Source organism: Myiozetetes cayanensis, unplaced genomic scaffold (assembly GCF_022539395.1).
Source record: "Myiozetetes cayanensis isolate MyiCay16 unplaced genomic scaffold, myiCay2020 scf6-25, whole genome shotgun sequence".
Taxonomy (NCBI): Eukaryota; Metazoa; Chordata; class Aves; order Passeriformes; family Tyrannidae; genus Myiozetetes; species Myiozetetes cayanensis.
In genome coordinates, this window is record NW_026087853.1 from 45,966,607 (window position 1) to 45,981,076 (window position 14,470).

At 43.3% G+C, this 14,470-nt stretch overlaps 1 protein-coding gene across 16 annotated transcripts in view; it reads left to right on the forward strand.

Moving 5' to 3' along the window:
• Nucleotides 1-14,470, forward strand: part of BRSK2 (BR serine/threonine kinase 2) — a 315,174-nt gene that overhangs the window by 223,086 nt on the left and 77,618 nt on the right. For all 16 annotated transcript variants that reach the window (XM_050335976.1, XM_050335975.1, XM_050335977.1 and 13 more), the window contains exon 5: nt 7,652-7,768. In XM_050335976.1, the coding sequence (XP_050191933.1) occupies nt 7,652-7,768 (117 nt within the window). The remainder of the gene's footprint in view (nt 1-7,651; nt 7,769-14,470) is intronic.

Sequence of the window (14,470 nt, forward strand, 5' to 3'; positions counted from 1 at the left end):
GCTTTCAAACAAGCAGCTGAGAAATGGAAGTAGAATAGGTGTGGAGCTTGAGTCTGTGTTGTTTTAAAAATGTATGTGTTTTCTGTTCTTGTTCTATTTACTGGAAACAGTGGGGGAATATTTGATGTACCTCACTCTGTGGTGCAGTCACTTGTGTTTTGTGACATAGGCTGTCCACAGGGAAATGCTTATGGGTAACCCACTGTAGGGTCCTCTGAGGACTTCTTTGTGTACATTACACTGTGCCAGGCTAGGGACCCACAGGCAACTGTGCAGTGAACAGACAGCACCATGCAGAGGTATCTCGTGGGATCTTGCATTACCGTGCTGCTTTGCCTGAGCTGGCAAGGCAGGCAGTTAGCTCAGTGATGCAGCATTATTGCTTCTACTTCCAACTCTCCCTCTGTGCTTACTCCGAGGGCTCTGCACTGCGCTGCAGTGCCTGGAGCAGACGCACTCAGCAGCGATGCAAGAAATGGCAGAGGAACCCGAGGTTCCTCGGACATCAGTTTAAGACCATCCAAGCCTGGGAAGTTTTCTTTGGACAGAAGAGATGATGCTTGTTTTTTTTCCTAAGCTGCCGTTCACCTGATACTGGGTGTCTGCTTTCCTGAATTCAGGGCCTTTAAGATACCTCTGCTGGGTGCCTCAAATCAATAGTCCGTTTTGAGTGTCCTGCTCCCATACTGTGGGAGAGCTCTCGGCTAATTCAGTGCCGACTGTGTTTTCTGTCGGAAACAATGTGGGAGCACGTACTGGGGGTAGGTCACAAATCCTCGCTTTCCTCGGGAAGAGGCTCTTTGATGTCGGTGTTGGGGATGCTGCAGCGGGAGCCGCGGGTGGGAGCGCAGGGAGGGCTGGCGGGAGCCGCATTGGCTGGGCGTGACATCACCGGCGGGAGCGGGGATTGGCGCCGCGCGTCCTCCCGGCCCTGGGCTCCGGCTTTGGTCGGGATCATATTCGCTGTCTGCATCTCACAAGCTGACAAATAAAAATATGATTACAGAAAATGCCCCGTGGCAAACCTTATTATGGCTTCAGAGATAACAGATAATGCCAATTACTGCGCAGGGCAGTGGTGACATTGAGAGGAAATCCCCTGCGGTAATGAGCAGTGAGATGATTATTTCATTTTATTTTTATTTTGGTTGAGTTTCATTTTGTGGTTTTGGGGTTTTTTTTTTCCCTGAGCATACACAAGAGGGGTTAAGGCAGGTTCTTTATGAATATTGATAAATGACAATTATGAGGACCCTTTCTCCTTTCATTGCCTGGGGCTGTGCTTGTTTGAGTACACACAAGGAAGGCTCTTGCTGAAGTGTGTCTGTGTGTGCATGCGTAGGCATGGGGGTGTGTGACTTAAAGAGCTGAGGCAATGAATAAGAGCTTTGTTTGACTTTGCCTTGTGTTCTTCCCATCAGTGCAGAGGGGGAAAGGCTCCTCATAAAATAACACATTCACAGCAGTAGTGCCAAAATCTCTGGTATATTCCTGCAGGCAGGAGCTGCAGAGCGCTGTCAGTAAGGAAAGCATCCTTTTAGGGAGAAATCTGGGGTGTCTCTGAGAAAACAGAGAAAGCTGAAGAATGCCAGGTGCCATGTTCTGTCAGACAGTGCCACCCTCCTTATGACTCCTGCTCTGCCTTGCTTCATAAGGAGTGTGCTGTGGTGTTCGGCAGGGAGGGCCTGTCAAATGCTGAATACCGCAGCTGTTGGATACTTTGACATTGTGACTCAAGGCCTCCACATGTGAAATTGGTCTAGAAATTGTGGAATTTAATAAGGCTGGTTGCTGTTTTGGGGTTTTTTTCTGGTCCTTGAGTGTTTAGGTTTTTGAGTTCTCTTTCAGGCTATCAGAAGTGAGAAAGGTACATTTTTACCCTGTTGAGAGTTGATATTCACCAATCATTACCTGAATCCAGGAGTTTCAGATCTGTGATCAAGACTCACTGTAAAACAGTGAGGAATTTTCAGATAACCCTTGTACAGGAAACTGGAGAAAACACATCAAGTGTAGCAGCTGCAGTGCCAAAGGCAAAGTTACCAGCTCAGCTAAAGTCAGAGAACATGTATTTTTGTAAGTTTACTTCTTTATATAAGCCACTGGAGACTCAAAAATAGCATAGTCTTATTGTAAGCGTAGCCAGGTAACATTCTCTGGCAAGTAAGTACAGCAGTGGTGATCAGACCTGACCAGTTGTTCTGGCTTTGAAATGCATGACTATATGTTTTGAGGAGAGGTTAGTAGGGAGAAACAATACATTTTATTAGATTAATGGAAATAATTGTTAAAAAAAGCAAGCAATGTTTTATGCATACGAATCCTTCCCCAGGATTCCTGATATGTTTATAGATGTTGTCCCTTTTCCTAGCTATAATTATATTTACATGCTCTGCAGAATTCTGTGAAAACTTACTAAATTTGAGCATAGCAACTATGTCTGTAAACAAAGATTTTTCTGTAGGTAGATACAAGTTACGTGTTTGGATCTGATTTGCAGAAGCAGGAGAAAATAAGATTAAAGGCTTTTTCTGCTCATGAAATTTAAAATAATGCTTCTCATACTATTAATTGTTACTGATAAATTATTTGCATCACATCAGGCACTTAAAGAGGCATAGTGCAGAACAATTATTCCGTGGTCTGGCCCTACAGGGAGTTTGGGGTCAGTAAGAAAAGCATTTGCAAAGTAACCGACAATTTGATTAGTACAAATGACCTGCAACTACTCCAATTAAGAGGTTTCTTGGGTTAGAAGTATGTGACCTACAATGAGTTGTCATAGAAACCGATATGAACATTTCAGCTCAAAAATCACTTCAGAATAATGGCTTTAGTTCATCATCTCATGTCAGGTGACATAGCTCCTTTGAATCCAAGATCTAGAGTCTGTCCCTGCACCAAAATCCTTCTGCCAGCCCTGGGTGACAGTCAGAGTGTTTTACTTCTGTTTTTTATGTATGCTGCAATTGCTTCAGTACAGATATTCAGTACGGGGATATTTCCAGAGCAGGAGGATGGACTAGAAAGGCAAGGGAGGGAACTACAGGAACTGTCTGAATAGCATCTCTGGCAGTAACTAGAAAGCAAGTGTGGCCAGTGTGTAAGTGGGAAGCTGGAACATGTTAGTGTATATATGTGCCTTTCATTTTCTATGCACCATCTCCAAGAATTGTGCATTTCCATGGGACGCTTTTTCAGAGCTCTCTCTGTATCTATCTTAATGCTGCAAGAAAATTGTAAAGCCTTTGTTGTGTCTTTTAAAAGAGGGATGTTGCAGAGAGTCTAACAGTGTGTGCTTCCCCTGTCATGGCTTGTTTAGGGGATCCCTTTCACTCACATGCTTTTGCTTCAAAAGCCTGCTGGACGCCTGCTCCTGAGGCCAATTTCTGGTGTTCTTTTCTTGGTTGAGAAGCTCTGGGAGTCTGTGGCCACTATGGATCAGGCTTACACTGACTGCTTTTGCAGTGCTGCATTTCTCAGTTACATTCTTTCTCAGCATATGCAAGGCTCAATTGGAGAGTTTGCTGTGTTTGTCAGTAAAGAAGCCGCTTTCTTCTCCTCTGGTTTTCCAGCCACGTGATAAAGCTCCTACAGGTTTAGAGCCTTTAGAACAACGAAAGGGTAACGAGTCCTCTGTTCACCTGCAGAGAGAGGAGTTGATGCGGTCATATAAGACATGGAGAGCCAGAGAGATCAGCTGGAATGGGACCAAATTAAATGCATTTACTCTGCACTGCTCCATTAATGCCAAGTAATTACCACATACAGTGGGATTTTTGTTTTGTTTTGTTTCATTTTGGCACAAGAGAATTCTTTTCAAATGTGAATGCATTAGGCAGTCCGGGCTGCTGGGCTCTTAGGTAAATTATAACAAGCCTTCCCTATTCCCATATGTTCCTCTCCCTTCCCCTTGGCATTTGGAAAGCTGGCAATACAAAGATGGGAAATGCAAATGCAGAGAGGAAGTCTCTTTCCCAGTGGCAGTGATGCTGGTTCTACCACTCTGGTGCAAACTCTTGGCCTGACTTCTATCCCCAGGATGCTGCCTCGGCAAATTCAGAGTGGTCCAAAGATGGATATCAGAGAAATGTTCCAGCTAGAAGAAAATTTTCATCAGGGTATACAATTCTCTTGTGTTTGAATGTGCAAGTACTGCCTGATCCCACTGGCACCCTGATCTCTGAGAACAGTGCTGCCAAAACACAAAAAACATGCTCAGGCTGCCATGAAATTCCTATGCTAACCATCCATACTGGACACTAGGGACTGTGTTGAAAGAGGGATGGAGAAGGGTCAGAGAGATACAAAACTGCTGTATATGACAGTTCTTGTATTTTGGGGCCCAGGCAGCAATAAATGTAATGATTCTCGACAGAGTCCAGACTATCCTCTCTTCTCAGTGAAGTGATAATTTCTGTAGTGAAGAGCTGATAATTTTCTTGGCTTTATTTTGATGAGTTTCTGGAGGAAAAGAAGAAAAACACCCTAAGGTCTGCTGCTACTCCAGGTTTTTTGTCACACATATTATCTCAGTCCCACAAATCCCCCATTCCCAGCTTAAAGCTTCCAAAATGCTTGCTGGGAGGTGGGTCAGCACCTCTCCTTAAATACCTCCATCAGCCCATGTAGACTGATCATTCATGGAAAAGCATTGCACAGCACAGTGAGTTGAAGCTTACTCCATGTTTGGAACGTGGATGGTGGCACTCCCTTTTTTCTCTCTTTCTTGGAATGGCTCTCAAAAAACCCCTACAATATATGTGCCACTCTATAGGAACCTCATTTTCCTAATTGATTCTCCCTAAAACTGTGTGGTGGATCCCAGCTGATGGAAAGACAGGATGAGATGGGAAGAAGGAGACTCCTTTCCACTAGTGAATATTGTACTCATTTCCAAAGGCGTCATCCCTTCCCTTTCACTGCCTCTCAGTGGTCTGGGAGTGGGCCTGGTTCAAGATTCACATAAGCTGTGCTCCATCCAGGGCCTGTGGCAAGGCTGAAAGTTTTGAATCATGGAAGGGGGGCTTTTTTGCATTTCCTTTAGCTGCACCATTTTCCTGAAATAAGATGTTTTGTTGTGAGAATGCATCCAGGCTGGAGAAACTCTTCTGGACATCCTGTGCTTAGGTCGTGCTCCACCTTGATGATTCCTGCATGTTTTCTCTCTTCTCTCTAAATAAACTGCACAATTTTAGGATAAGCAAAAGATTCAATTTTTAGGTACAAAAGTCACATGTCAGCAGTATGCCTGCTACAGACTGAATATTTATATATATATATATGAATCATATCAGATCATGCAGTGCTCAAACAGTGGAACAGGCACAGGCAGCAACACCCTCAACTTCTATACCCTGTATCAGTTCAGCAGTCAGACAGGAGCAGTTGCCAACACTGAAAAACAATTATAGTCCCTGAAAAACTATGCATGGTAGAAGGGGGCATACTGAGCTTGAGCTGTGGGGAGATTTCTTGTTTCATAGCATCGAACAAGCAGCGTTCACTTTACTGGGAGCTGTTACTGGCCCCTGACCGCTGGTCCTAAAACAGGGAAAATGCAGCATGTTGCCCCAGTTGGGTAAAGTCTCCCCAGTACCCCATCAGTGGAAACATTACTGTCTCATTAGTGTCCAGCTTTCCTAGCTTGCCTTAGAACTGTGGGCTCTTCGTTTCACTGCTGGAGCTGGAGTATGTTAAACTTCTGCATATGTTGAGGATCTTGCCTTTGTCTGGGACTGCTGTCCTTGATGATGGCATTCAGGGATTCTTTTCCTGGCCATTAACTGGTCATTCACTGCCTCTGAAACCTTTCCTTGTCACGCATCTCCTGCATTTTTTGTCAGCTAGTTATGACTACCTTGATGGTTTAAAGCTAATATGTCTTCTATCTCCAATTACCTCAAAGCTGGGATTTCTATGAGAAGGATAGATTTGATAAAGCACCTTTGGGATTTTCAGATGAAAATATGCACAAATCTGAATCATGATTTTCCATTATCTACAGGATTGTTTGCCCATGGTTAACAAGGCCATTTTAACACACAGGGTTTATCATGTTTATACAAGATTGGAGACTAAATTTTAAAAAGTGAGAGGGAAGGAGGCATAGGTCTCAGTGATAAGGTAAATGACCAATAACTGTTTTGAATGTGCACTGTTTTGTTGGAAGTCTCCTGTGGAAATAATTGTTACAGTCCCCAGGTGTCCTATTACAGGGTGCTCTGGTTTTACATGGAACTGACCTGCATTATTTACAAGTTGTCTCTAACTGATCATTCCAGACTTCTCTTCAGATGAGAGGATCTAATTTCCAAGGTATTGCCATGCTGCTCATGTTTCTCTGAGAGGGTAGTGACTGTCCTTCTTTAAACTGGTATAGAGGTAGAATTACACTTGCAGGCATGAGGAGTGCTAGAGGAATGTCTTTAGAAGTGAAAAGGAAATGCAGTGAAGTTAAGGTTGCCTCCCATGATGGGTGTCACTTGACTGTTCTGACACTGGTTCTTCTGCTCAGTTGTTTTGGCTCAGAGTAACTGCTTTTACTGAACCATTGTTGCAAATGGGTGTCCTTTGCCTGACACTTGCACGTGGTGTTGACTGTCCCTTTCCTACACATTTGTGTTCTAACCAGCCACCAAAGCTGACCTGTTCTGACTGTTCAAGTGCTGCTGTTTGGACCTTTTATTAGCAAGACATCAAAGACTCATTTTGCTTACTTGTAAGCAAAACCAAGAAAAGAGCTTTTTCTTTGGTCTGCCCAAAGTGCTTCCCTCATCTCTGTGACTTTTCAAGAGTTACAAATAAAAAGAAACAAAAAGCAAAGTCGTTAAAATTTTTGTGCAAGATCTTTGGATATAAAATAAAGTGAGTGTAATCATTGTTCAAAATCACCCCAGCACTAAAAAGCAGACATGTAGTGTTGACTATGACTAATGGAGATTAATAAATTAGTCAAAATATGATACTTGTGATTTAGAGCCGTCCTGAAGATTGTGGCTGCCTAGCTCTTCCCATGTTGCCAAATGAAAAGAGAATGGAACTTTGATGGAAGGGAGGGAATCCTCTTCCTTCCCACTGCTGACACCCTCAGTTATAAGCAGTGCTGTGTTGAAGGGATTTCTCCATCAAAACTCATTACCCAAAATTATTTCACAGCCATAAGGCTATGCAAACAACTCCTAATAAGGGCTTTTTGCAGTAGCGTTTACATCAATAATGTTTTTTTCTCTAGATATCACACATTTTGTTTCTTGTTGTTGACAGAATATACTGATGGTGTTGCCTCCTACCTTAAGGAGCTGGCATATTATAGAGTATATCAATCCTAAATCCAAGCTGAAATTCTCCTCCCACCCATTTCCCTCAGTTTCTCCCTCATACTGTGTTGGTATCACTGGAAGTTGAAGATGTTCATTTCCTGTCAGGGCACTGCAGGCATTGCATTCATCAGGAGTGGGCATCTGGGATACAGCCTAGAATACTGCAAAGGTTGGATCTTGAATACTTGTTTTCTCCTGCCTGGAACAAGAAATAAAATTAAATCAACTAAAATATAACAAGTTGGGTGCTATTCTGGAAAAAATATAAGTTTCAGAGTGGGAAAGCTGTTGTGGATAATTTAACTCACATTCTGATCCTCTCTTTACAGCCACAGGGACTTAAAACCAGAAAACCTACTGCTGGATGAAAAGAACAACATTCGGATAGCAGACTTCGGGATGGCATCACTGCAGGTTGGGGACAGCTTGTTAGAAACCAGTTGTGGGTGAGTGTCTCAAAGCATATTGCAAAAATGAATGATAGATTCCAGACACAGAAGTTGTCTATAGTAAGGGTCATTAAATAACCTGCAGACCTACATGCTACGCTGGTATTTCCCAGCAAGATAATAAGTTTATATGATGTATGTAGTGTATCAGATAGCTGAAAGGAGGAGGCTTAAGTGCTGTACAGTGAAAAGCAAGCCACTGTAGGTGTCACATATGGATATAAAAATCAAGGCTTTCAGGTTTGGATTCATCTACGCATGCTGGTATATGTTTGCGTTTACTGGCCATATAATTTTTGGTAACTGAAAGCAGTACTGTTGACTGTTTAAAGAAGAGACTTTGAAAATAAATTAATCTAGAGGTTCTTAAATGGAACTTGCATGTCCTGATTAGACTGGCTGCTTGCATGCAGCTCTTCGTGTTTATGGTCCACACTGCTTTGTTACAGCTCACATGCAGGATTGAGGGGGAGGAAGCAGGGTCCTTTGCAATTACAAGCAGGGCATGAACACATGTAGAAGGGAGACTACTTGGAGGAATATTGCAGGGGCAGTCTAGAGACATTTCCATGGCAATTCAGTTGCCAGCAAAAGCTTTGTAGGACTTTCCCAGGGAGCCAGCAGTGAACCAACAGCCCAACAGCCTGAGTGCCTGGCCAGGGACAGGACATGCTCTCCAGCAGAAGGCACTCTCATCACCATTGTCCCTAGGAGCACCACTGGACCATGTCCCACCCTCTCTCAGTGCTGTGGATTGGTGCGCTGTTGGCTGTGCAGGGGCTGCAGCAATGAGCTGTAGCAAGGGCAGCAGCTGCATTGAGCTGCAGCCTGGCACCACTACGTCAGCTTTTAGCTGTGTCTGAATTTGTTATAACAGCAAGTTCATCTACCAGACAGTACCAGCACATTTCCACTTCCTGCCATGCAGAACTGACTCCTCTTGGCCTTCGGTAGTCTGAATCTAATGACTTCAGCCCAGCCCTATCCTCAACTGGTTACAGTCCATGCTTTTTCAGTCCATGCTATAGGCAGTTTGGGATAGACATGGAACGATTGGGGTTCCCTCTACAGCCCCAGCCACTGCCTCTCATTCCTAGGACACATGGCCCTGCTTTTCAAGTCATGAATAATGGATAGCAAAATTATATGAAGTTCATTTTAAGATAGAATGCTGATTGATGAGTACAATGGGACCCACCCATTTTTTCCTGTCCACGTCTAGTCAGGATCTGAGCTCTTAACAGCACAGATGAAAAACAAGGAGCTGTGATTGCAAGGCCAAGTACAATGTCCCACACCTCGATCAGGGAAACACCCAGTATCTTGGATACAGGCTGGGGGATGAAGGGATTCAGAGCAATCCTGCTGAGAAGGACTTGGGGGTACTGATGGATGAAAGGCTGGACATGACCCAGCAGTGTGCACTCGCAGCCCGGAAAGCCAGCTCTGCCCTGGGCTGCATCAAAAGTATCGTAGCCAGCAGGTCAAGGGAGGTGATGCTGCCCCTCTGCCCCGTGCTGGTGGAACACCACCTGAAGCACTGAATCCAGCTTTGCAGGGTCCTCAGCGCAAGGACTGTAACACTTCTCCTATAAGGACAGATTGAGAGAGTTGGGATTGTTCAGCCTGGAGAAGAGAAGGGTCCAGGGAGACCTTGTTACCACCTTTCAGTACTAGAAGGGAGCTGTCCTATAAAAGAGATGGGGACAGGCTTTTTAGCAGGACCTGTTGTGATAGGATGAAGGTTTTAAACTACAAGAGGGTTGATGCAGATTAGATATAAGGAAGATGTTTTTTTTCATTGAGGTGGTAAGATACTGAAACAGGTTTCCCAGAGCAGTGGTGGGCTCCCTGTCCATGGAAACATTCAAGGTGAGGTTGGATGAGGCTCTGGAATGAAGTCCTCCCTGCAGTTACCATAAAGCCTCTATACTCTTAACGATAAAATCGTTCCCTTTCCCAACCCAGTCTCAGTTGCCCTGTAGGATTTTTCAGACTCCTTGGGAACCTCTCGGTAGGGTTCCTGTTCTTGTTAGCACCGAGCTCTGTCATCCAGATCTGGAGTTTCAAAGAGAGGCTTCTTCCCATAAGCTGTGCTGGAATTCAAACCTCCATGCTTCAAGCAGATCCAGCCCCCACATTGTGGCCTTAAAATGCGCTAATAAAGAAATCAATGGAACGGAAGAGATGTGCCTGTAATAAACAGAACACAGCAGCAACGCTATGATCTCCTGCCTTGCAGATGCATTTTAAGTGTGTTGCCAATCAGTAGGCCTCCATGTGAGCTATTACACCACTTCATTAATTCTCCTGGCGTGGAGCCCAGCATGGCTGATACTGGTGTCTTGTGATCTCTCTGGTTTGGGGGGTGAAGGGAGGAAGGAAGGAAGGAACATAAAACAATATGCCACACTGTGCACAGAGAAGGGTAATCCAGTTATGACTCCCTTTCCCTTGGAGCACACACAGTAACCAACCTTAAGAGATTTTCAAGGCAACAGTTTTACCAACCCTTGTAGTTGGAACTTTCAGCCAGCATGAAAAGGAACAAAATAGACTGAATCATGGCTGAGATATTGAGCTGTATGATATTCTCCTCTATGCACCCAGAAGTTAATTTCAAGAATGGCTTTATCTGTACTGTGAGCACTGATAATGAGATGAAACTGTAACGTTCCCACTGAAAGTCACACAAGGAGTCTCCAGGTATTTCTGTCAGTCAGAGTGGGAGGCTCAGATGGGGTTGAGCCGTGTGGTACAGCTAACTTTGTCAGTTCAGCAGAGCGATTAGACAGCAGTCAAAAATTCTTTGCTGTCACTAAATTTTGCTAAGTTTAGTCCAAAGTTTGAGTAGTCTTCAGGTCACGACAGAGCCTTGACTGGCCTCATGAAGAGTAGCCTCATATAGTCTGAAGTATGATGTATTGCATACCTCAGTGTTTTCTGGGAGTTAGTCCTTAAGTCTGCATGGTTTTTCTGTAGCACTGATGATGACCTAGGGAAAACAATGTAAGTTCAATCCAGTTGTGTTTGTATAGGAGAGAGATGTAAGGATGGACTTGTTGTTTCATTGACATAATTTCTCGCTTTAACAAACTGCTCATTGGGCCTTGATTGTAATGAATACCCATTACTGGAAATATATTGAGAAAACCCTGCATATAGACAGCACAAAGGAGTAAGCCATAGTTGCAAATGTGTATTTAGACCCTCGAGGGGAAAGAGAGATGTGAGTAGGGCCTGCAGGACTTATTCTGCTTGTGGCAGAAATTGCACAGCAAGGCAATCCTACGGAGAGATGGTCCTTGAAATGCCATAATAACACAGTGAGTCTCTGCATTCCTTCAGGAGCAGGGAAGGGCTGTCAGCTAACAGCAGACAAGGAAGGAAGAGAAAGATGTGATAGGCTGCTGCTTCTATTATTTTAGATCTCTTCAGCTCTTCTTCCCCTTTACCCATTCAGGCAGCGGTGTGCAGAGACTCCCCGGTCTCTTTCACAGTGATTCTTCCGTGTGCTTCCGTGTCCTTGCAGTGTTTCAGAGTAGTAGATGTTGTCCAATCCACCCTGAATTGTCACTGGGCAAGAAGAGTGAGTGCTATATGGGTAAACCTCCAGACTGAGACTCAAGTTAGTTGAGCTTGATTTCTGTTTCTGCTGAAGGCATTCACAGTGGTCTAGGACAAGACCATTCCCTGCTTCAGTTCTCCATCTTAACAACTCATTGAAGTGATTAAGTTGCTCTGAACATGAAATGCGGTGATTTCTGTAGGAGTCTTGGAAAAGTAGGAAGAGTTGGTGCATTCCCTAGACCTTGTTCTTTTTTTTCTAACTGAGGGCTTATGGCTAAAGTGAAGGATTGAAAGAGGATACTGTTGCATTACAGTTCCTTGGAGTTTGTAAAGATCCTTCCTAGTTCACCATTGCTCCTTACATGAGCCTGGCAAAGTAAGTTTTTGCTGTCTCTTCAGTTCTCTCAATTTCACTCTTTGCAGCTTCAAAACACTACTAGATGGAGATGGGTGAAAGCTGCCGGGTGGCAGAGAACCCACAGCAGTGCTAGTTTCTGTGCTACCTGTCTCCCAGTCTCTCTATCCCAACCAAGAGCTAGGACAGAGCTGACATGTAAAGGTAGCTCGTCCCAACACCAGACCCGACCTCTGCAGAAGCAGTCAGGCTGACACCACTGCTGACAGCCCCCCAGTTAGCTGACTGTATGCAACAGTTCCCCCATTTTGGTGTCTGCAAAGGAAACCCCTGACCTGATTCAGAAAGCCAAGTGCATGTGGGAAGAGTGATGCTGACTATGATTTTATTGTAAGTGAGAGGAAAGCCTTGGGGCTGCTGGTGGCATAATGGAGGAGAACAGCAGCTTCCAGCTGCAGCACAGTCAATTCTTCTGCTCTCAGCTCTCCCCAGCAATTCCTGGCAACACTTTGCTGACCCACAGATTACCTGGATCTATCAAAAGCAACCCCACATACACTCATTAGGACTGATTACTGTCTCTTTTTGAGCTCATGGTATTCGTAACAACCAACGCACTGTGTGATTGTTAGAAATGCTAGCAGAGATCATCTAGCTCCTGCTTCCTCACATCTGTATTTGTATCTGTATCACGCACCTGTAGTGAGCAGATAATTCAGGGGAGCAACACACCTCAAAGTCCAAGCAGCATTTATGATTTTAATGACAAGACATGATGTTGCAGATATTCTTTACCCCTTATAATAAACATTTACTTATGTCTAAAAAATACGAAAGTGTCCTACATCCAGTTATTGGTAGGGGTGAAAATTTAAGCTCTTGAATTTGGAATTGCCAGCATTAGTACTTTTTACCCCATCTCATCAAGAGCTTCCATTCTCAGTACTCTGTTCCCATTTCATTCTTGATTTGCACTGTAGTCCTGCTGACTTCTCCCAGTCATTTCTACTTTATACTGTGCTCTTTTTCTCTTTTTCACTAGGTTCCAGCTCTAGTTTCCCTTACCTGGTTGTTCCAGTCAGTTGCTGTCAGTGCTAGATCTACTTCACTAGTTTTACACTCAGTTTGTTTTAAAGTTTGGTACCTTATGATAAGCCCAACCAGAGCAGCTCACAGTATCAGTTTCAGATAAAAAAAATATTCTGTGAAGTGTAACCAGTGCAGGTAGAATTTTGATCCTGATCCTCTAGAGTATTTCTGCTAGTACATGCCAACTATAGTTTTCTAGAGGCAGTTTGAATAAATTTTTCTAGAGAATACAAATAATAACCCGCATTTTCCCTTTGCAGCCAAGGATACTATAATTTTTTTTATGGGAAGAAAACATTTAATTTAAATTTGATAGTGAAAATGCTTCAGCCCATACACAACATGCATGCACACAGAAACATGAGACCAGTCTGAGACAGATGAAAACCAAAGAAAATTGTTGTTAAATTGATAGTAAATTGTAAGGAATTGAAAATGAGGATTACAAAGAGAAGTATCAGACAACCTGATTAGTAACCATTGGTACCAGCCTCACCTATAATATATCCCAAGGTGTGTTAAAAGAGATTTAAGTCTTAAAATCAATCCCTGAGAATTTAATATGTGCTTTTCTTCAGCTTGGCAGTATAACATTAACTTAGCCTGTGCACATTAGGATGTGCCCATTAATTACAAGTTTGAACAGGTTTTTTCCAACGTGTCTTTGCCTCATTTGATGATTGGATGGTATGGTTTTTTTTGAGTAAACATCTATCTAATGTTTGGGTTTTCCTCATCATTCATTTGTGGTTCCATTTATAACTTCTGCTCACTGCATTCAAGCATTGCTATGAATGCTAGGTAGGATTTGATCACAGTGTCTTGGGTTTGCAAATATTAATTATACTGTTTTCATATTATGTTTGCCACATAGATCTGGTTATACATTTATATGAGGACGTTTGATTCTTCAAAATGAAACTCAAAACTGTCAACCAGTTTTGAGTGTACAGCTGGATACTCTGGGGCCCAATGTCTCAGAATACTTGGTGCTTGATAACAGTCCTTTACTTGGAGAGCAGAGCACCTACTGACTGCAGCTGCTGTTCCACGTGCTTATAAATACTGTAAACCAAACTTCAGATGCATAGCACTGTGATTCTGAAAAGTGGGGAATGTGCAACTCACAATTACCTGTGAGCATGTCAGTTTAAGGCACCTGTTCATTTTCTTTCACAGAAGGACTCTGTGGCAGGGATGGAGTTTGATTCTCCGGTATGTCAATCAGCTGCCATTCTTGCAAGCTTGTCTTTGTTCCCTCACATTTCCAGCTTTGTCCAGAAGTAAAACAGAGATGTTGGGCACAGTGAAACATCCACCTGACTTACATGCAGCGTACAGGATAACCTCTTCAGCCTTTATTTCAGCAGTTCTTAAGTTTTGGATACTTAACTTTGCGATCTTTATGCCCTTCTAATGCAAAGGTCTGGTTGATTTTTTAAATTGCGATCTCTTAAAGGTTCCAAGTCTTAATAATTTGAACTGATGCATTAATTAACAAACTGATTTGCAGATTCCCCAAAATATAATTGCACTCGGGGAGTAAACAGCTGTAAAAAGGCTGAGGGCTAGATGCTGAGTTTTCTAATATAAAGCTAAATGATTGAGTTGAAGCTTTAATGGCAAAATAGCACTCAGCCTTAAGTACCTTAATTACAGCCTTACCTACAGCTACTGCCTTCACT